The sequence below is a fragment of the Toxotes jaculatrix genome, chromosome 14, assembly GCF_017976425.1.
Source record: "Toxotes jaculatrix isolate fToxJac2 chromosome 14, fToxJac2.pri, whole genome shotgun sequence".
Taxonomy (NCBI): domain Eukaryota; kingdom Metazoa; phylum Chordata; class Actinopteri; family Toxotidae; genus Toxotes; species Toxotes jaculatrix.
Window position 1 is genome coordinate 8,815,781 of NC_054407.1, and position 22,739 is coordinate 8,838,519.

General features: G+C 43.3%; 1 protein-coding gene across 2 annotated transcripts; it reads left to right on the forward strand.

Annotated features, from left to right (window-relative positions):
* Positions 1–2,110: 2,110 nt before the first annotated feature.
* On the forward strand, positions 2,111–22,431 carry LOC121192664 (TSC22 domain family protein 2-like). Of its 2 annotated transcripts, XM_041054438.1 has the most exons (4): positions 2,111–4,657; positions 12,231–12,305; positions 19,925–19,976; positions 20,444–22,431. In XM_041054438.1, exons 1-4 carry the CDS (start codon positions 2,781–2,783, stop codon positions 20,807–20,809), a joined length of 2,370 nt encoding a protein of 789 aa, XP_040910372.1. In that variant the 5' UTR covers positions 2,111–2,780; the 3' UTR covers positions 20,810–22,431. The 2 variants fall into 2 exon arrangements, with proteins under 2 accessions (XP_040910372.1, XP_040910373.1); XM_041054439.1 differs by lacking the exon at positions 12,231–12,305.
* Positions 22,432–22,739: the final 308 nt, after the last annotated feature.

Consider the following 22,739-nt stretch of genomic DNA (forward strand, 5'->3'; position numbering starts at 1 on the left):
GTCAAAGTGTAAATTACACGCATTGGCCACCAGGGGCAGTGTACTCCGTGTTTTGTTTTTTGTTTTGTTTTTTAAGTGCAGAGCTAAGACTTGTCACACGTCTTTAAAACTGCATTTAGTCCATTTCCATTGACTTTCTTAGATAATAAAAAGGCCACACACAGTTCTTCTCTTCACAAAAGCTGAAAATATAATGAATCACTATGACTTAGTCATGCATGATGCAAAATATTCCTACAAACATGTCTCTGTGAATCAACCTCCCGTTTGTTCCTTCAGAACATGCTGCTTTTTATGACTTGCTTACAATATTTTATATCTAGTAGTGCAGTGATCACAGGAGTTACTGAATGCTCTGTCATATGCTCACTATTTCAATACATCAGAATCTCTAAAAACTCAAGCCCAGTGCAAAAGAACAACAGTGCAATGTACATTCATTTAGAAAAAAAAAGGTTTGTATCAACAACCCTCAATCTCATTAAAAATAACTAGAGAACTATAAACCAACTTCACTTGTTGAATATCTTTTGAATCATCTTCAATAATGCATTGATTTGATGTTTTAGATACTGTTGCTATGCATGGCTACCTGAATGTTGCAATGATAACTTTGAATCTTCCTTTACACGGTTTTAGACCAGTGTAGGCACATTAAACAATGTTTATGGCTCAAGATGTGCATATCACAGTAAAGTATATTAACTGCAGGAGTAGAGTGGTAGAAATGCAGCCACAGGATCCTGTGATCACTATTTTATGAGGCTCCCGGTGTGTGAGACTGCAGCATACAGAAAAATCTATGGAGTGAGGGAATGGGAGAGGCAGAGTTGATGCCTTCAAGTGCTCACCAGTAAAGTCTGACTTCTGTGGCTTCTGTGGGCCTTCAGAGCTTGCAACAAGGAGGAGGTACGAATAATACAGGCAAACCTGAAATCTAAGACCAGGGAGGCCAAGTAAGAAGGGAAGAAGTAAGAGGGGAAACTTCAGCAACCTATACTGTGTATACGTCATTTTAATCTCATGTACATATGCAAATACGAAGATGTTTTTTTTTTTTTTCTGATATTATATGCGAGCTGGAAAGAGACTATTTTCAGTTTATTTTAGAAACATTTGTTCTCTGTGTACCACGTTGCAATTGGGAGTTTGTCCTTAACAAAAGAATTTCCCTGCAGGGATTAATAAAGTTTTCTGTTAATAATAAAGTTTCTGGTTCTCATTAAAAGGAATGATTTAATGATAGGTGGTCACTGAGAAAAAAGAAAGCAAAATAAAATGTATGCTATGCAGAAGTATTCTGATGGTTACTGTGTTTTATAATCAAAGCATCCCAGGGGTCCTTTAGAGCAAGAGCAAGAAAAGAAGCATGACAGCTCACTGTCAAACAAGGAAAGAGGACATTCTCAGTGACATGTTTTTTTCCACAGGTTGCACAAACTTGACATACTAAGGTCCTTAAGGTGAGTTCTGCTGTGTTACCTGATTTTAGGGTCCTGTCTTCAAGAGAGTCCCTGAGAAAAAAAAACCCCTTATAATTTCAACTGAGAAGAACGGGCGGGGTGGGGGGGTGATAGGGGACTAGTAAGGTAGCATCGTTCAGTCTATACAATGTCAAATAATAGGTAATGGTCAGATAATGCTTGTCACAATTTGTGATTAATTGATTTGTCAGCACCAGCAGAACTGATATAGAACTGATTAATCAGTCATTAAAAGTGTTGGCGATTTTTTATTTATAAAAAATATTAATCAACTTTTTTAGTTTCAGCACCACCAGCAGCTCTTTTTTTTTTTTTTGCCCCCTGGCCACAAAACAGGTTAATCCATCTGTGCACTTTCAACTGGAGAGAGACTAAACTGTCAGTATGAATAAAGACTATATAGAGATCTGGGATTAAAATCTGCGTACTGGCGGTGGTCGCAGAAAATGTTCACTTTTTTCGGTTTCATCCTGTCTGCCTGTGCACGCATCACAATTGCTTATTTTTCTGACGGTGTCATGAAGGCAGCATGTAGGGCGATTCTCAAACGCCTCGTACGTACACATCCTTGTGCACCCTACCTACCCACGATGCAGCGCGGTTGCTTACAACATAGCCATCTTGTCAAGAGTGACTGAGTGAGGGAGGTAACTGTAAGCGCTGTTTAGATTCTCATTTGTTTCAAAGCGAGAAATTTGACAGTGTTTTACTCTCTCGATCGCGGTTAGCTTCGAAGTAAGGGTCGCCACCGGATGACCTTAAGCTGGTGAAGCGAGCGATTACAAAGGACTGCTTTCGGGAAGATGTCTCGCATACTTGTTCCGACGTAGGGGGAGTGTGCAGCAGCCAGTTGGCTGTCGACTTGCTAGCTAGCTCGGTGAGTGGAGGGCTGCGGGCCCTCCTCAGCCTAAAGTAGCTCCTGCAGCTGGGCAACACATTCTGCGACAACGGCCGTTTGACAACTGCACAACCGGGATATTAGCAGGCCGGTACGGGCAGACGGAAGGCGCTGGATCACTTCTCGCACCGGCGGATGGTATCGGTGTCTCAAGCCGCATTGCTGGACAAGACGACACGAAGTGTGGCGTTGCGTTATGAGCTCATGAAACGCAACAGGAGACCGAGAGAGGAAGAGGGATGGCGCAGATTCATCTCGATTACAGTTAGCTAGGCTAAGTAAAATAGATACAAGTGTGCTGTTTAATATGATCTAAGCTTTTGGAAGCTGCAACCAGCTCGTCCCTTTTTGACGGAGGATAAACATAGCCATACGGGACTTGGAATCAGGCTGCCATTATGTCGAAAATGCCGGCCAAGAAAAAGAGCTGTTTTCAGATCACAAGTGTGACTCAGGCCCAGGTGGCGGCTATAGGTGCCACCGACGACACGGAGAGTCTGGAAGACCCAGACGAGTCACGGACTGAAGACGTGTCGTCGGAAGTATACATGTCGCGGGCCGAGTACGAGCCTGCGTGTGACAGGAGTTCATCTGAAGAAGCCCTGAATAATGTTGGGGATCCAGAGGCAATCAGTGTTATGGCAGCATCACACATACCTCAAGCCGGTCAGTTGTCTGCGCTATCAGGCAATCCCATTGGGGAGTTTCGAAAAGTGGGAGTGTCGGGCTCAGCTCAAGGTGGTCAGCAGCCGCCGGGGATCGGCGTTACAAGTGGTTTACCCCTTATTACTCAACCTGGGGCAATGCAGCAACAGTCTGCTCCAGCAACCAGCGCTGGACCAGCCATTGTGTCAGTAAATGCATCACAACCTGCTGCAGTGACCAGTTCAGCTCCTCCTCCTGCCACCTCCACGGTGAGTTGCACTTCACGCTTCAGGGTCATTAAACTCGATCATGGTACTGGAGAACCCTTTCGAAGAGGAAGGTGGACGTGTACAGAGTTTTATGAGAAAGACTCTGAGAGCTCTGTTGTTAGTAGGACTGTAGATAGCATTAGGCATGCCAGTGCAACACCGGACCCTGCCGCAGACAGAGACAGTGGACTCGGGCTTACAGGAGGCTCTGTGGTTGCCCCGGCAACACACTCAGGTCAGGGCTTGGGCTCCATGGCTGACGCTTCTCTCTCATCATCTCGCATGCATTCAGTGGAGACACTACCACACCAGCAGCAACAAATCCACCATCAAAGCTTCGGTGCCCGTCAACAGAGTGTTAGTGGGTCGGCCACGCAGAGTGCTTTCTCTAGCAGCAAGCCGACAGCTGCCCCAGCTCAGCAAGCAGTGGGAGGTCTCCAGCCTTCTGCTCCCCAGAGCGTGCTGCCTGTCGGACAGAATGGGTTGCCTCAATCTGGTGTTCACATACAAAAGTCCCCCATCATGCCTCCCTCAGCCCAGCCCATTGCTTACCCTCCCCAGCAGCAGCAGCAGCAGCAAGTTCCTATGGGCCACCCCTTGACCAGCCAGTCATCTGGACTGATGCAGAACCAGACGGAGTACTATCAGCAGCAACAGCCTGCTGCCATGCAGCCAGGGCTTTCCACTGGCCAGTCCCTTCCAGTGTCCACCCTCTCTGCAGGGCTGCAGCCTGTGGGACAAGGACCTGCTTCGGTCATTCCTCCAGCCTCTGGAGGAGCTCCTGTGCCAAGTCAGGTTGGAGATATTGCTGGAGCAAGAGGGGGATCTGTACCTACTGGACAGCCAGCTCCGGGCCTCTTGCAGCAGCAGGCTGTAGGAATGGGTGGTGTCGGAGGCTCCATGCTGGTTGGTGGATCCGCTCTACAGCAGCAGACTGTGAGTCAGTATGCAGCCGCTGGACAGCCTCAACCCCACGGCCTCCACCCCACATCCTCCGGTGTACAAAATGTGCCTGCCATCGCAGTGAGCTCCAGTGTTCCCACCACTGTGCCCGCTGCTGTGCCCAGTGCCTCCAGTGCAGCCATGCCAAATGTGACAGTTTCCAGTTTGCCTCCAGGTCAGATACTCCACAGCAAGACTCCAGCAAATTTGGGGGCACAGGGCCTTCCAGCAGCTGGATTTGGACTGGTGGAGGGTGGTGGTGGAGGAAGGAAGCTGGAGGGTCTCGTCAATGCACAGTCTCCTGTTGTCTCTGGGAAGGAACCAGTGAAGGCCCTAATGCCTGAGAGCCTGCAGCTCACCACTCCGTCTGTCAACAGCCTGTTTGGAATCCACATACCTGTCGACGGGGAGGAGGACAGGTAACAGCTCTCTAGATCTTAATGTTAACGGTAGAAATCTCTAATACACACAGTTTGTACAGTTGCATTCAGGCAGTGTGAGGCCGCGCAGCTGTGCAGAAGCTTGTTTGGCCATTTGCTGTTACACTAAGGGGACAGGGTTTTCCCCTTAGCTTCAGAGTCATATGGAGGGAGGGGGGTGAGTAAAAGGAAGACAGATGGGGCACACAAGAAGGAAATATAATGTAAAGTTTGGTGATTCTCATTAGGGCCTAAATAAGTAAGTGGAGTGTAGCGCCCTTGAGGAAAACACCCATGGTTTCCCCCCTCACAGGCAACAACTCGTTAAACATACACATGACTTATGTCATACAGTGATTCTGTGTGTGTTAGGGTGTGTATTCGTGTTATGTGTGTGGAAGTATTTGGTTGCAGGTCTGATGTCTCCAACTTTGAAGCCCTCCCACATTAGCTGTCACCCTTCAGGACAGTGTCTCGTAGGTTGACCTTGGCTGCAAGCATCTTGGATGTGTTGCTAGTTTCTACAGCGTGTAGAGTTCGCTCAGTTAGCCTCAGGCTACTCCTGACCACTCTGCAAATGTGCTGCATGCCTGACCTTTTAATAAGTTAGTTCCTACTCTGGAAAAGATTTTGTAATGCAAACATAGTAGAGACTGTTTGATTTTGTGTTGCCACTTTTATGATATCATGGTTTCCACTCATAACCCCATCAGGCTCCCCTCAGGAAAGTGTTTACAGAGGATTTTAGAGCACCAGCTGAAACAACTGCTGATTAGCTGTGTATTGCAGATATTGTGCTGCTTAATGATCCTTTGGATTGCTAAGACAGTGCGTAAATACACAAGTATGACTATACAGATGAATATGTGAGACATAATGTTATCAGTGTGCTGTTGTCAGTTATTTGCGTCCTTTCCAAAGTAATCTTTCTCTCAATTCCTGAGTTGTAGCTCTTTGTTTCACTTGTAGTAGATGGCACTCATGAGCGGAAATGATACAGTGCCTGAAATCTCTCAGTGGTTTCCATGTACAGATCTTAGTCTCATAGATGTATCAGAATGTAGACCCGGCCAGATATGCAGACTGCAGTGCCAGTGTGGCTCTGCTTTTCTTCACATGTGGGAGGACAATCTGTTAAACAGTGTTTAGATATATCTCAGTTTGTCATGTGCTCTTTAGGGAAGCTTACAGTTTGTAGTTTGTCAGTAAAATCCATTGCCTGTGGCAAATGCAACTTTGACACTTACACTAGGCAAAATCGAGACAACCGATCCCCTGAAAATTATTTAATTCCCTAAAAAGTGCCAGTGTACTTTGTGCAGTATTTACTGTTACTATTAAAGCTCTTGATTCACAGTATTTAAACTTTTAAAAATCACATTCTTCTCACATTATTGCTTGGTTAAATTGTAATAACAAGACAAATTACTTGAGATAGACTTTTATGCCAGTTGTGTCGTTTAAAACATTATTTAGGTGTGATACAGTGCTCCTGACTTCAGGCCTTCTTTTTTTTTCTTTATTCATTGTACTTATGTGTTGCTTGTGAGAAGACCCAGCTCCCAGGCTGATAAGGGCAGGGGTCTCTTACGACAGTCAGGCACTATCAGACATTGAGCAGTAGCCTTTCCACTGTGTCCCTATTCTGCCGATAAGAGACATGACAGTGGGGTGTGTCAACCAACTGTGCTTGTTGTCACGTTGTGGCCCTTTTCTTTTGCAATGCAAGGTCAGGCTAAATTACTGTATAATCTGTTTAGGGCCTTTGGATGTGGTTAAACACACGCCCCAATGTATAGTAGGGGCATGCACAGTCGCTCTGTAAGTCACTCAGAGCCCCAGCTGACTGGTGTTATTGACTGTTGCCATTTTTTTTTTCTTTTTTTTTAACTACTGGTGCAGCATCAGTGCAGTCGGTGCTTTGTACCTACTACCACACTGATTGACTGACAGACAAGGCATGGCAGTTGTTCATGTACAGATGAAGTGCTGAATGACATTCCTTTGCAGTAGCAACTGTGGTATGCTCAGAAGAGGTGGAGGAAGCTGCAGAGTGAAACTTGTGCCTCACTTCACCAGGCATTTTAACTATGCTCAATACACCCCCGCCACCCAACCCAGCTTTTTTAGTCTCTTGCTTAATTTCTACATTTCCACCACGGTGTTTGTTTTTTCTCTTTCTGCCCCACAAACCACACAACAAAAACACTTCCATTTTCTCCTTAAATGGACTACTCCAGTAGCCAATACAGGGCTCCAGACTGCGAACATTTAGTTTGCAGCTTGCGATCATTTTTTTGAGAAAATGCTGCTATATTTCATAACTTAACATCATAATAAACCAAGATGGGGACAGTTTTGTGTAGGATGTCATCTACCTGTGTCTGGTCCATAAGTCGTCTTGCTCTTGCTCAGCCCTTTACTTTCAATCAAATCGAATCGGTTTGTTTTTCAGCCTCCTGTGCCACTACAATCCCAAATTTCTGATGAGGACAGTTTAGACAAGGAATCAGTAGGGCATCTCGATGTGAAAAAGGCTCGGACCAACTCTTTTCGTCAGGAGTGGCTTGCTCAATTTACATGGCTGAGAAATTGCAAAGAAATGAGCGCCATATATTTTATGTACTGTGCTCAGTGTAGGCCAGTATCTGCAGAGAAAACCAGGTTTGCCAACTCAACCTTAAACTTTAAATGTACAACACTCGTAAAGCACAGCAACATGATGCATAAACTGTACAGGGACAGATGCACTGATAAAGTACTTCATCACTATATATATATATATATATACACACACACACGCATGTACCCACTCAAACACACACTACTGACGGCATGTTTAAGAAGGTTGTAGACTTTACACGGGTTGCACAACCTGGAAGAAACTCTCTTGGCCACTCGGTAGGCTGTAATGTTTGTCCCCATCTTCCTCCACCCCGTAGTTTTCCCTGCAAGTAATTAAAGAAAAACAGATATAGAGATTGAAGATATTGTTCTCATGCTTGGAATATGATTCGCGCAGCTTAATGTTTCCCAGATGGCCTCAGCAACTGAAGGCATAAAATAACACTGGTGGATTGTCTTAATGTCTTTGTTGTACTCACAGGGGAGTTGCTTCTATTTTGCAGGTTCATTTGCATAAATGTATTGCATCTGTAGTCTGTAGGTAATTGAAGTCATACTGGGGAGGTATGGTTTATTGTCCCCAAATAGTGGGGAGCTTATGTAAAATGGTACTCCTTAGGTAGGTAGGAGGAGGGGAGTCCAGCTCTGCGATGTAGTGGAGCAGTTACTGCCACTGTGAATTGAGAGGCTGTGTCTGTGTGGGCGGATGAGGGGAGTGACTTTAAAAGGGGATGGGTTGACTCAGCGTGTGCTTATGTATGTGTGCACAGCTATCCGTGTTGGGGGTTGGGGTGGAGGGAGGTGGCGCTCATTGAGCAAAGTTGCGTGGTCTGGCAGTACTTTTGGACAAATTCACCACAGACATCATCAACATCTTATTCATTTTTAGTCATGGTTAAACTGTGTGGGTGTGCGTCTGTGAGAGGGAGAGTGACACAGAGACAACATGTACCACAGGGTCCTTCCCTTCCCTCTGTGACCTCTGCTTTACTGCTGTATCCTGTTTTCAGTCAGTCCCTCACATTGCTCTCCACCTTCTATTCATTTAATATTCCTTAGCTCGCTCCCCGCTTCCGCAGTGGGGCTCTCTGGTCATATCATATGACATTTTGTGGGCACATTTTATCCAGAGTGCCTCACAGAGGTAGAAATACACACTTTTTTTTGGTTAACCATATTTGGCCTCATTAGTAATCACTGTTATAAATTCCCATTAATTACTGTAACTACTTCACTGCACCAGATCTAAGATCTGTGCAGGAGCAATACAGTTGCCGCATTTAGCAGTAGTGTAATACTTCAGCTTCTGCTCCTGCCCCAAACTCTTTCACCACTCACTGTGTATGGTGTGTGTTTCTGACCTCAGTCTCCTCTCTGTCCCTAAAGCTGTTTTAAAAAGAAAAATGCATTGTTCTGGTTTGACTGACGCTACTAGCCCATATGTCCGTTGGCTTTGCCTCAGTCATCACCTCCACCCCAGGTGTTGAGGCCTCCATTGTTCTGACAAGCAGAAGAACGTCACCGACACAGTCCAGGGTTTTAATGGCTCGTTTAACAGAGGATCTGCTGTACTGTGCTGTCGACAAGCTTAGCTGAGAATATCCTTGTCTTGATTTTGGAAAGTGCCACTTGTGTGACTTAAAGGATTATAAAGACCCACTTTTCAGCTTTTGATTTTTCACCACCTTCAGAAACTACTAATTGTTCTAATAATTAATTATTGTCTTTCTTTTAATCCATTCATTGTATTTCATTAATTCATTTGCTATTCTATGAAATCTTAAAATAGTTGAAGGTCCTTAGACAAAATAATCACAGGAACTAAACTCAGGGAGTGAAGGTCCTGTTAGCACTTTGGACTAATAACGACAGCAGAATAAAAAGTGACTGCTTGTGATGAGCCAGCACAGAGATTATGTTAAGTTATGGTGTTTTTCCTTATGACTTCCAACTGGAGCCATGATTTTTAATCAGTGTTGCAAAGGAGGCATGCAGAGCAGAAAAGGGAGGTTGAAAACAGCTGAAATACAAGATGTCTGGCTCCAAAATAGCAAGGTTGTGCAGACTTTCTTTTTTCTTTTTTTTTTTTTTCTCTCTGACTGCTGCACCAATTTAAGCATTGGACTCCTGTAACACTGTCGGAGTCACAGTGGACAGTGAAACAAACAAAAAAAAGGAACAACACACGTACTTCTTCCTTGTCAGAAAGTGGCACATACATTCACCTACAGTCACACGTAAAGCAGAGATGAGGTGCAGGTTGCAGAGGTCTGGTAAACTCACTTCTTTCTAACTCTACACCCCCAGATTTTTTTCATTTTCAGACTTGGAGTCTTGAGATCCAACCAACATTTCATGCAGCTCCCTCTGAAGCGAAAGCAGCAGAATTCGCTTTAATTTCACTTTAGCTTCTCTCAATTCCTGTCTTGTTTACCCAGTTTCTCTCATTATCACTCTATTTTTTTTTAGTTTGGGGAAGTTGGCTGTACAAATGTGGTTTCAGTTTAAAAAAAAAAAATTCTAGTCTTTATGTTTTGATTCAACAAACAGTGCTTGCTTGCTTGCTTGTAGCCTGAATACGTTCTGTACACTATAAAGAAGTTTGTGTTCTCCACTTTACACCTTGATAACCTGGAAGTACCCTGGAAGTACCCTGTAAATGCCCTGAAAGAAGGGACTTTTTGCGGAACTATGGCCCAGGATCAGAAAGATGAACTGGGCTCCTGCGGTCATCAGGGGGGTAAAGATCCTGGGTTTCTTGGCTCTAATCTATGCTAATCTCCTCCAGTGGCCATGCTGTAATCATGCAGTGGCTCTGGGTTCTCCCTGTAGTCCCTCTCCCTTGCCTACAACCCATAACCTGCTGAAAGAAACTCCCACAGGGCAGCTGAAATCTAAATAGTTTTGACCTACTTCTGCTCTGTGGCAGATGGATGGATGGCGCTGAGAACCTGAAGCCTCACAAGCACAGACAGCGAGAGTTTTCAACACTCTCTTTTAGCTTTTCGCTCTTCGCTCTGCACCCCCGCACCACCCAATTACTCTACCCGTCCATCTACTGCCACCCGCACTTTGTTAGTTATCCCTCAGTCCTCTTTCCTGTGCCACGAGCCCCAACATATTAATGCAGGGTTTGCACTGGAGATGGCTTAGCGAGCTCACTCTGAACTACTGAAAACACAGGAGGAAACACAAGCAGCCCAAATCAACCAGTCGCAATACTCAGTTTTCACAGGGCATCTCTGTTGCCTGTACAGTCACAACCTGTAGCCAAGTTTTAAAGTGTCAGCTTTGATGAAGCCTATGCATGAAGCCTCTGTCAGCACCTTAGCGCCAGAGTAAAAATCTATTTTGACACCTTTTGTTTCCTCTCGCTCTTTTGAGAGGAAAGCACTCTCACTTTTCTTTTCTACTCTTGCACTTCCTTTCAAACAACCCCCCTCACCTCCCACTCACAGCTCATCATTTAAGGCTACTTTTGGTTTCCACGTGCTCAGTGAGTTTGCAAGGTTATTAAGAGGTTCGACACCATGAAGCTGAAATTTTTGACACAGCCACTGGTGTGCGGCTCAGGCACATTGAAGGGGGAAAAAAAAAACATGGGTCATGCTACGGCTAGATGTGTGACAGCAACATGCAAGAATGCACCAAAAGGTTATTTTCGTGTGCTGCCAGGTCAGACGTTTGCTTTGGGGCAGTATCGGGCAAAGCTTGAGCATGTGCAGCCATGGTTTTTGTGTCGGGTTAGCTTGTGTGGTTTCAGAGAGTGGGTTAGAGAAAGAAAGGGGGGGTTTTTCTCTTTCTGTTCTCTTCACACTCCATACTCTGGGGGTTTTTATGGGGGAGACGGCACTTTTCACCACTGCCGAACACACTTGACTAGTTGTTTTACAAAGAGGCGCTTTCATAAATGGATATTGACATGTTACATTTTCGACTTACAAAGAGAGTCATTGAGAGCTGAGTGTTTGCTACTTGAAAACAGGGAATGATGACTCCTCCAGTTCTTACCTCATTCATGGAGATGGTGCTGGACTCCAAGTCATCTGACCTCGGTGGTTTCAGCCGATTGCTCACTTGTGCAGATCTCTGCGTTTTAGCCTCAGTGAATAAGCGAGGTTTTCTGTGGAGGTGTGTGCTTGCCACACGTGCGTGGAGGTTTTTCTTTAGCTGTTGCCTGCAAAGTAAAATTAAGCAGAAGGAATGGGAGGAGGTTTGAGAGAGTGTTTAGTCATGAGGTAATGTGACAAAGGGAGTTTGTGCCAGAGATTTCTAGGAAAAGAGTCTTGGCTGCTATAATATTCACACACATGCAGTAAATCAACTCCTCCTTCCCCTGCACTGTGTGTGTGTGTGTGTGTGTGTGTGTGTGTGTGTGTGTGTGTGTGTTGGGGTCCGAGGTGGGGGGTTTCCTTTCCCCTTCTCTACATACATCCCTTGGCATAGAACACCATGTACTTGTAGTTAATCACCAGGAATATAGGAGGTACTGTTAAACTCCATAAAGGACGGTATTTGACCCAAATTTCAGCTTCCTGTTACAGGTACAACTAAAAAAGCTTTAGCTGAAAAGTAGGGGTTATGACTGATTCTTTTTTTCTTTTTTCAGACTGTGTGTTTATTTGTCAGGAAAACAACCTAAGCATGAGCGATGGCCAGCATACTGTAGGTGAATGGCCTGAGGGGGGGCCCTTAAAGTTTATGAAGCTGTCCTAACCTTTGAGCTTACATTCCTGTGTTTAGGTCAAGACTCCCTTTCCCCAGCCCCTGTCCCATATGTTTTACTGAAAGCTAAGAGCCAGCCACACAACATGAGCAAAGGAGTTTTTCTGAGGTGGAATAAAGTTAGATAAGGACACGTTTCTAGGAATCACAACTTTAGTCTGGTTTCACTGTTTCAACTCTTCCCTATCTCTGTCGCTTCTTTCTTTCCCTGAATGTGACACAGGAACCCCTCCAAGGCTTTCTACCAGGCCTTCCAGTCTGGCAGCAGATTAAGGGACTCAAAGGCCCACAGTGATAGGTACCGTACTATACTGGATTGGACTGGATAGAGTGTAACAACATGTGTGCCGTGTTCAGTAGCAGCAGAGCTTTGCTTGCTCCACATGCATGGATTGAGTTTGGAAACAAAGCTTGGCAGCAAGCACAGGATTGGCCAATAGACTTCTCAACAACATCTCTGTTTCTCTCTCTCTCTCTCTCTCTCTCTCTCTCTCCTGTTTTCTCTCAGCTTCTCTCTCTGGCGCTTTCTTTGACACTCTCTTTCTGTAACTACATATATTGTCTGTGTCACTTCAAAATTCTGGTTGTTTTACTGCCTGGGTGTTATTTTCATTTGTTTGGCCACGTCTCTTACGTCTCGTGTACCAGCTCAGTTGTTGAGATCTCGGGGTGCAGAGACAAACGATCGAATGGAGAAAGTTAAAACAGATTGTAAACATGTGAATCCCAGTTTGAGCTGCAGGTAACAATTAACTTTATCATCAGTTCATCTGACACATTTTCTAGATTAATTAATAATAAACTGATATGCATTTCCACCCACTACTGTTAAGAGAATGTTAGGAGTTGGTTCATTGATATAAACAGCTGGTGCCATTAAATCTTTGCAGATGAGAGGACGGTGCAAGATGATGTAAATAAACCTGTTAATAAATGTATTAACAGGTGTGATGTTTCTGTCTACTGCTTTTTTTAGTCCTTTCAGTAGAGGTTTAGGTCACATGCTTCATGTGAAACCCCATAATTTATTTATTTATTGTATTTATTATTAAGTCTGTTTCCACTGCACAATTTGCTTTTATTTATACACCAAACTGAAAATATGTCTAAAAACAGGTAGATGGAAACACACCTAGCTTCTCCGTTACACCGTTTGGTCTACCAAAGAGAACTGACACATTGATTTTCCAGCAGTAAAATATCAAATGGATCTGTCGTCATTTTGTTTGTATATGTCGTGTTACTATTGGCTGACAACTGCATCGTTAATGGACATTTTAAACTCTCAAATTTTGAAATCAAAATTAACCTAAAAAATCTAGTATTGATCGGGGTGTTGCAGGAAGTGGCTCTGCAGTCCAGTAGACATTTTGAACAGACACCTGTGCTCTTAATTTACGTGAATTTCACTTAGAGTCATTTGGTTAAACTGAGTGTCTGTTTACAGCAATATCTGGTCATGTGACCGTTCCTGTTGCTGTAAGTACTGGGCTCCATTGTAGAGGCGTCTAAAGATCAGCTGTTAATACACTAAGTAAAAGGCAGTTGTTTACGGAAAATGGCCAAAACTATGAATATAATACTGTTGTTAAACACACAGAAACACACAGAAAATGCGAACATCTTCAACTTGTTGCTTTCAGCTTTCAGGTGGATCAGTGAGGCTGAAGAGTGTGTGTGCATGCTCCCTGTAATGCAGGACTTGTATAACAACCTGAGTAAGGCCTGGTTTCTAAGTGCATCAGTCTTTCCACTGAGACACTGAGTTTCTGTCAAACAACTTTTATTTAGTTAAATTTTGAAGTTGTCGTAATTATTACACTTATAAAAGACACTGTAGTACGTGGGCTTACTCTTACTGACATACAGAAACTCTCACCCTGTTGCTGTATAATGAGCAGGCACCTTAAAAAGCACTGACCGCTTTTATAATGCCTTTTACATAAATGAAAAGGGAAGCACACAAAACCATATCTGAGTGACAGGAAATGAAACTGTTTTTAGAGAAATATACAGCTGACGCACCATCACCAGCCCCTGAGAATTACACACACACGCACACATACGCACAAATAATTTCAGTCCTTTTGTTAGCAGCTAACAGGTAAATCAACATTGTGATGCCATTATCTAAACTGAGATGTGTTGTTACTTCGAGACACAATATCTGTTTATTCACAATCAATGTTTTGCTCCATTTGCCCAATTCCAACTCCACTCTCAATATATGGTACTACAAGAATAAGATGGCACAAATAGTGCTGATATAAGCCCCTTCTTGTTTTTTTTGTTTTTTTTTTTGAGTTGTGCTATTGTGGATACACTGTTTTTTCCAAGCAGCTTTTGTTTCCATGGAAGCAAAGATAACCAGGGCTTTGTTTAAGACTTTGTGTTTGGTAGATCTTGGTGATGACCTTTGGTGCTGACCCTCAATAAGTCTATTTTATTTAGGTTTATTTGGGAGCATGTCCAAGGCAACCAGATGAAGTCATAAAAGAGGTTCTGAAAGTGAAAATGTGCTAGAATATACAAGACATTTTGGCAAAAAAAAACCAACACTGACCTTTTTACCATAATGCAGTTGTTCAGACAGACAGTACGCAGTGCTTACTGTCCGACATAATTTAGTAATGCCCAAGTTTGCACTTTTTTATTTTTAACTTTAACTAAGCATTGCTTACTGTAGCTTCACACCACGCACGTTCGTACGTGAGCACATACGAATCGATCTTTACAAAATAAAATGAGAATAGGAGAATCGATTTTATCAACACAGTTCTACACCCCCTGCAATGAAGGCCGGCTGTATAATAGCACCTCTTGAGCAATGTTGAGAAAATGACATGCATATGAAAGCATGTATGTGAAGAAAACCTATATTTAATATCAATATTCTTGTCTTGTTTTTTTTTTTCTTCAGCCGCTTTTCATCAATAGCGGCTTTATTTTTCCTCAAAAAGAAAAATCATGCAGAATATAAAACTTTGGAGTCACCATCGACATTTTGAACTTTTTGCAAACATACATGTTTGTGCTGATATTCCAGGCTCTAAGCACTGAAGAAGTACAGTATTAGATCCATATTGGAGTTGCTTTTTTATGTTTACATTTTTTAAAAATGTTTTCTGCAACCAGCGGAGACTCCAGGAAATTACTGCACCCAACCAAGAAGTAGTCCAGTACACAATCTGTAACATCATGAATTGCAGTTTTTGCACTTCTGTTCTTTTGTACAAATTAAACACGATGTTAGTTTGTTAGATTAAACTTCAGATTGCTAACTTGATAAATCTTTAAAACACACACACACACTCAGCTTCAACATTATGACATTTCTTGTCTTGTTTGCTCAGATGAAATGTGGAGATGAATGTAAATTTTAAAAATAAAACTCAGACTCAAATCTCAATTAATTATATATATTGCTCCCTCATACTCTGACCAGAGTCATGCCATTCGCAGACAGTTAAATGCTTGCTCAGTTGTGACTTCAGCACTTACTGCCCCTGCCTTTCTACGTGCACAGCTGTCTAATGTAACATTAACAGTGGAAGTTGTCAGGTCTTGAATAAAGTGAAAGTAGATATATGCTCATCTGAGTGTGAAAAAAAGACGTGTGATCTGTATACTTTTGGTGTTGATATAGCTGTACCACTGCAGTACATAGCCACGGGCCCAGAGAGAAAAATAAGATCTAAATTAATAACGACAAGAGTTTACACTTTAAAATGGGAGGTATTCATGCATCACAAGTGTCTTGTTGAGACTAACTTGTGCACCTGTTGTCCTTGGGCATATGATCAGGCCTTCCCTCTTAAGCTCTGATCTTGTTTCATCATGTCTTAGGTCGAGTTAAATAGACTTTGCTTAGTTCTTCCTGTGTAGCTGAAGGAAAGCTAATGCTCTTGAATATGCCAGCAGTTCTGCCAGAGGCAAGGAATGACAACTATTCGATGCTCAGATGAGTTATTCACCCTCTCTGCTGGGCTTGCCTGCGTTCTGTGCGAGTGTAAACTTTTCTGCCTCTAATGGACTTTTTATTGACATTCCTATTTTACTGCTAACAGTATATGGGAAAACGCCAAACTCTACCCAGAGCTTCTAAATGTCAGTCCCGTTAATGTAGGAGGTGAAGTTTACAGAGCTGTTAGTTGCATAATCAGTGGCAGAGTAAGTTCAAACCCTCGTTAGCATTCTGTTTCATCTCAGCCCAGCCCTCAGGCCTGCGGGTCTTGACCTTACTTACATCAGTAGATATACAGTGTTTGCTTTCTGACACGGGTAAAACAGAGGAGGTGGCTTTACTGTGCATTCAACATGTTTTGTTTTGAAGTCATGCGCTCAAACAAGTTCTTGACTTCGACTTGAGATCTAGAGGCTTAAACAAGATCATGTGTGTCAGGAGCCAGGCACAGTCGCTCTATTGAGCTCCAAAACACTACTCACTCATGCTGTGGTTTCCAAAATCCCCCCCCCCCCCCCCCCCCCCCAGTGCCAGTTGTTCTTGGAAGTTCTACTTGGAATACCAGATGGTGTCCTAATATGTTTTTTTTTTGGCTTGATTTATTTAATTTTTTGCCTGCTTACTTCAGTGTAACTAGTGCATTTGCCGCTGAGGTAAAGAGTAGCCGCCCAAAACTTAATGACTTAACAAAATCATCTTACCCACTTTGACTCCAGGAAGCAGAATTACAGTTTATCATCCGAGTCTTGGCTCCAGGCATTCTGAAAAAAAAAAAATCTATCTCAGACTCTTTGAGCAGTATTATTGTGCACTGATGTTTTCCAGTCTCTATAGTTACAAACCTATCACTGGCCTATCACATGTCCGGACACTGACAGCACACTTGGAGTTTTTTGAGTTTTCCTCTCCTTTTATATCCCTTGTTTCATCCCCTCTCGTTGTTCTCTCCACTGAAACCAACTGGAGGAAAAGCTTAAGAGAAAATGCAAGGCAGCAGCAAGGCAATTCGCAGGTCCCATTCAGACCCGGCATTAACACGCGTCTCCGTTGATACAATCAGTTAACAGTACAGCAGTTCACACCTGGGGTTGAACTCCGTCTCAAGTGGCCGCTTGTGATCAGGTCTCACTTCCGTGTTTTATAAGCAAATAAACGCACATGATTTCCCTTTGCAAAGACCAAATGCATTGCTGTTTGTTTTAACCAGCAGGAGGCAGCAGTGCACTTATCATGCGTGGTCCGCTGCAAATAATAATAATAAGAAGAAATCAAAACAGTGCGGAGTGGGTTTGTTCCTTGATTTTCTTTTTGGTTGTTATAACCCTCCAACAACTTATGAACTGCGAATCCCCAACAGCTTGGGGAAAGTTCTGAGAAGCATGAATTGGCCTTGTAATCAGATTTAAGTAGGTGAATACTGGGTAATAATAGATTATAACAGGCCTGTACTAAATATATACCATGTGCACAAAATACTGTGCACAATGTGTTGAAATTCTGTTATTGGTAGAAGCAAGTTTTGGGCTTCTATCCTGCCTGAAGCCAATGGTAAAGCAACAAGGGTGTAGCCCACAGACTACTCAGCGTCTGTAGTTTATAGAGTGAGAGATTCCTCTGGGCACAGGCCTATTGAAAACTCCAGTTAGGAAAGAGAACTATAGGAGGGCCTGTGTGTAACGCCTCGTCTAAATTAAACACACATTTGGTACTGGGTGAAGTCGAGGTTAATGCATTTTTTTTTCAACATTTAGTTATGTAATCACTCGTGGGGGGGGGGGGTCACATAATGTGGTCTCAAGAGGGACAGAAAGAAACTAATGAGAGAGCACTGACTGCTGAAATGTGCGTTCTTGTTTGTAATTTATTTCTCGGAGAGATTGGGGTGTGTGTGTCTGCGTAGCCTCAGTTGACAACGTGTCTATCTTACTCAACACATGTCTGCATTGTTCATTGTGTGATGTACTTAGGTGCAGCTCATGTTAGACATTGTCATATGTGACATAGATCAAAGGCAGTTGTGTAGGATAGAGCATGTGAGTGACAGCGTTTCACAGCAGCAGAGGTATGGGGGAACATTCCTTCCCCCTGGTACAGCCCTCTGATAACAATCAGCTGAGTGCTTCCTCTGGCCTCACACATAAATTGGATGGTGTGGAGGAACAGAACATCTTGTCCTCAGAGGGAGTCCACCTTCCTACCACATGGTGGCATAAGCTGCAGTTACATGCCCATTTTTTTTTATCATTCTGACCGAAATCGATCTGATTGAAGAAGATTTCAGGGTCAACTGTTTACATGGGATGTGATTTAATATGGTTTACATGGCCTACGCGTGTAATCAGAACAGCTGTGTTCAGAAGTGATGAAAATGCTCTCCATTCATCACCATACCTCATCCTGTTTGTCCAGAAACTTTGGTTTCGGAGCAGAAAAAAAGCAATGACATTCCCATCAGCCTCAGCTGATGCCTTTTATTGTCATTGTATTCAAGACACAACGAAATTGCAGATGTTTAGTGCGGTCCTCCAAATCACAAATGTTGGAAAACTAAAGTGCCAAAATAAGATTGGGACCATGGTAAACAAAGCCTGCTAAACATTAGTACCTTGAATTATTGGCTGTAGACTGCTGGTCTTGTGATCGGTGCTTCTCAGTCCCTGGAATAACTGTAGCTGTTGTTCTGATCAATCAGCACTGGAATTAAGAAAAGAAATAGACCATTGGATTATAAATGTTATTATCCCTGACCTTGTGATAACATTATAAAGATGAATTTTACAGAGGTTTATGAATAGAGTTAATTAAATTTTTATTAGATTCATAAGTGTTTTTATTAATATATTTCATATAATTCTGTCTAATACTTCCGTCTGTTTGCTTATTCCTCAATGGATTCATTCACTATGTTAACTGATGTTTGGCACCACTGGGCCCCCGTACCCCGCTTCCTCAGCAGATGGATCCAGTATACTTACTATAGTTACCGGTCACTACGAGGCGGGTGGAGCCAGAAATCATGTCAGATGTCCCTCCGCCTCCTGTCAGTCCCTCTGACTCCTCCACCCGTCGGCTCATGTTTCATTATTCTAAATGTGGCCACTGCCGCTCCGCTAAACCTCCGCCGGTGCGCTCCTGTGGCCTTTCTCTCCGCCGACACCGATGTAGCTCCAGCAGCGGTCAGCGCCATGCCGTGCACGTTTTCCTTCAAACCTCCGTGCTGCCCCGGGGACCCGACCCGGCACGCGACCGGGCCTCTCTCCCACCGGACACGCCGCAGGTAACGGCGGACGCCCGCTGCTCCGCTCCGCATTCACGGACCCCCGCACCTGTTGCTCCGTCTGCTGTAAAATGTAAATACAACAATTAAAAGGAGTCGGTCCAAAGAAACCGGGTCATCATAGATATAGATAATCGAAGACCACGTTTATATTGGTCCCTGTGTTTTATATATCTGTGTCTTCCCTTTGGGACTGGTTGCAGTTACTGGAGGCAACACCACACCTACACTGAATATGCCAGTTTCACAAAATGATGCATTATTTACACTAACTTGGATCTGTCGTGTTGCCTGCAGTAAATCCTCTCTGCTTTCTCCTGTGAACTCAGTGACCTGACCTAGATTGGTATGACCATGAGCAGTGACAGGTCATTTTAAATGATCTGTCCTAGATTCCCATGGTGAGCTGAGGGCCAGCGGTTTGATTAACTGAGCGCCAGCTTCTCATCTGTTTTTCCTCGATTCATTTTTTTTTTCATTCGTTTGGATTGTTGTTCATTGTCATGTTTTCCAGTATTCCCTGTTTTTACTATCTGTTGGGGGAAAAGACAAGAAATCAGGAAAGCAGTGGTTTGAGCAGAAAAATCTTCCCCAGGAGGCTTTGAATCCTGAAAACAAATCCTGAAAATGATGTGATTAATTCTGACATGACTTTGTCTTTTTTTTTCTTTTACAGTGCCTCTGGAACCAATGTTGTTGCCATTGATAATAAAATTGAACAGGCTATGGTGAGTAATCCTTGTAACTGATCATACATATCTGAGTAAAATTTTGTCTCATTTTTCTTTTAAATTTAAAATGTATGAAGTAGGTATTCAGTTCAGTGGACAGACAGCAATATCAGGGAACATGATCTATACGCATGTACTTTATTATGTTCTTGAATTTAAATCATTTGCGTCTGGACCTGTCTTCATCCAGCTCTCATGTCTATATTGATTTCTTTCCATGTTTTTAGAACCACAGGGTCTTTATGTGCTGTTTGTCTTTGCATTTACACATAAACACACTCTGAACACACAGCTAGAATGAATACATGAACAACTTTAGCCTTGAGCTTCCCTCTGATGTCCTTGTCTGCTGCATGTAAGAACATGATAAACCAGCCTCTGTATGACTGGTCTGCCTCTGGTTATAGGTCCTACATGCTGTTGACTCAGTTGCACATTTCATACCATGTTCTCCTCTCCCTCAGGACCTGGTGAAAAGCCATCTGATGTATGCAGTGCGCGAAGAGGTGGAGGTCTTAAAGGAGCAGATCAAGGAGCTGTATGAGAGGAACTCTGTGCTGGAGAGGGAGAACGCCGTGTTGAAATCTCTGGCCAACAGCGAGCAGCTGTCTCAGCTGTCCACCCAGTCAGCCGCCAGCTCCAGTGCCACGCCTCCCCAGCAAGGACTCAGCCAGCCTCAGCAGCAGGCCCAGCCTCCGCTTCAACTTCAGCCTCAGCCTCAGCCGCAGTCACACCCCCAGCTCCAGCACCACCCGAAACCCCAGCAGCTCCAGACTCAGCTCGATCCCGGCCAACAACAACAAGTGCAACCCAACGTCACCTCCGCTTGAAGTGCATCTGCCCTGCTTCGCATGGGGCAGAAAAAAAAAGAAGAGCATCTTCTCTACAACTTATTACAGTTAGTGTATGTGAAATTAAAAAGAAGAAAAAAAAACTTTGTCTTCTTAGCCACCAGCTTGACCACAAAGTACAGTGCTTGTATGTGCGTGTGTGTGAGAGAGAGAGAGAGAGAGAGAGAGGGAGAGGGAGAGGGAGAGAGGGTGAGTTAGCAAGCAAGTGGGAATTTGATGTTGGAATGTAAGAGTGTATGCATCTGTACTGTGGGCCTTTCCAGTGTTAATGCAATCATGAAGAGAGAGGGACAGAGAGGTTTAGACAGACAGAAAGTGTGTTTAGAGACAGAGTATCGGGGAAGGTCGGAGTGTCTTTTTTTTTTGGTCTTTCCATCTTGGGTTGACTGCCAAGTCCAAGCGTCTGGAGAGGATGTCCTTTCTGGGACCAGACCCGAGCGAGACAGGCCCTTCGACCGGACCTGAAACGTGGGTGTGTAAAGGGAGGGGTTCACCTCACATAAGGGACAAATGGGAGTGATTGTCAAAAAGAGAGCGATTATTTTTTTAAATGAGATAATTGAGTGGGTAAAGAGTTATTTTTAGCCTTTGCTGTTTCTTGTTGTAAAGTAAGACGTGGGAGAGAGCCTGTTTTTCGGAGCGCCACACCGCTGCCGTTACTTTTACATCAAGTCCAACTCTTACATCGGTCTTTTGAGTTCTACTGTCACGTGTTTTATTTATTACAGGGCTGCTATTTTCATAAATGAACAATTACATGAAACCTGTTTAACAGTAGCCCATTGACTTGGTTTCCTCCTTTCTTTTACAGTGTTTCAACAGACTGGCCAATAGATCCTGGGGGCAATGCTTTATATTTGTCAAAAATGTAGGCAAAATGAAATTCTGACAAACGTGTAACACTAACTCAAATTTTACGCTGCAGTTGCCAATCCATAGTTCAAGTTAAAAAATCCAGTATGAATGTACATTTTTGTGTAAAGTATAAAGTATTGAGAGCCTTGATGGGTGACTCTGCACCTATTTAACATCAAATCTGAACATGAGCCTGCACAAGGCTGTTGATGAAGATTCAGTTCTGTTGGTAGTTTCTCTAAAAGTGAATTAGTATTGCCATAACCCCCCCCCCTCCTCCTTACCTTGTTTTATTTTTTTCCATTGTTTTTCCTGAGGGGGCCAGGGGGAAAAGCTGTGAAATCATTCAACCTACTTTGTAACCAAAGATGCAAAGCTGTGTAAATTGATTATTTTTAAATGCACACATGTATTTGTTTTGGATTTTTTTTTTGTTACTTCCTCTTTCACAAAATATTTTGTTGCTGTTCAGCATGTTCTGCATGATCTGTAATCTTCAAACCACTTTCTTACCTCATTTTTATTCAGCACTCTTATTGTAAGATAGTCTGTGAACAGTGTAAATGGGGGCAGGGGGGGGGGGTGATGTGGCACCGAGAGAAAAATAACCTAGTGTTACTGACACTAGTCACAGAAAAATGAAGTGAGCCATGTTTTGTTCATTTAAATGGTGTTTGAATTTCATATGCCAATAGTTTTGTTACATTGCAAATTTTAATGTATTTAAATAAAAGCAATATTCAGATTCCAAAATATCTCTGTTTGTTTTATAACAAAGTTTCAGAAATCAGTTTATTCCCAGTTCACTGGGAAACTACCTGAAATGGGCTCAAATTGCTCTTGATAAAGCACTGTACTTGAACACATCCTCCTATCATTCAAACATCCAACACCCACACCAGGACACAATGCTGCAAATGCAAAGAATGTGTTGGTGAACTTTCTGCATATGTGACATGCTTCACATAAAAACAGTAACACCAGATTGCTGTAAACCCAACAAGGAGATGGCTAGTTTTTAATTCACAGGCAGGTGGCACTGTTTGATTACAAA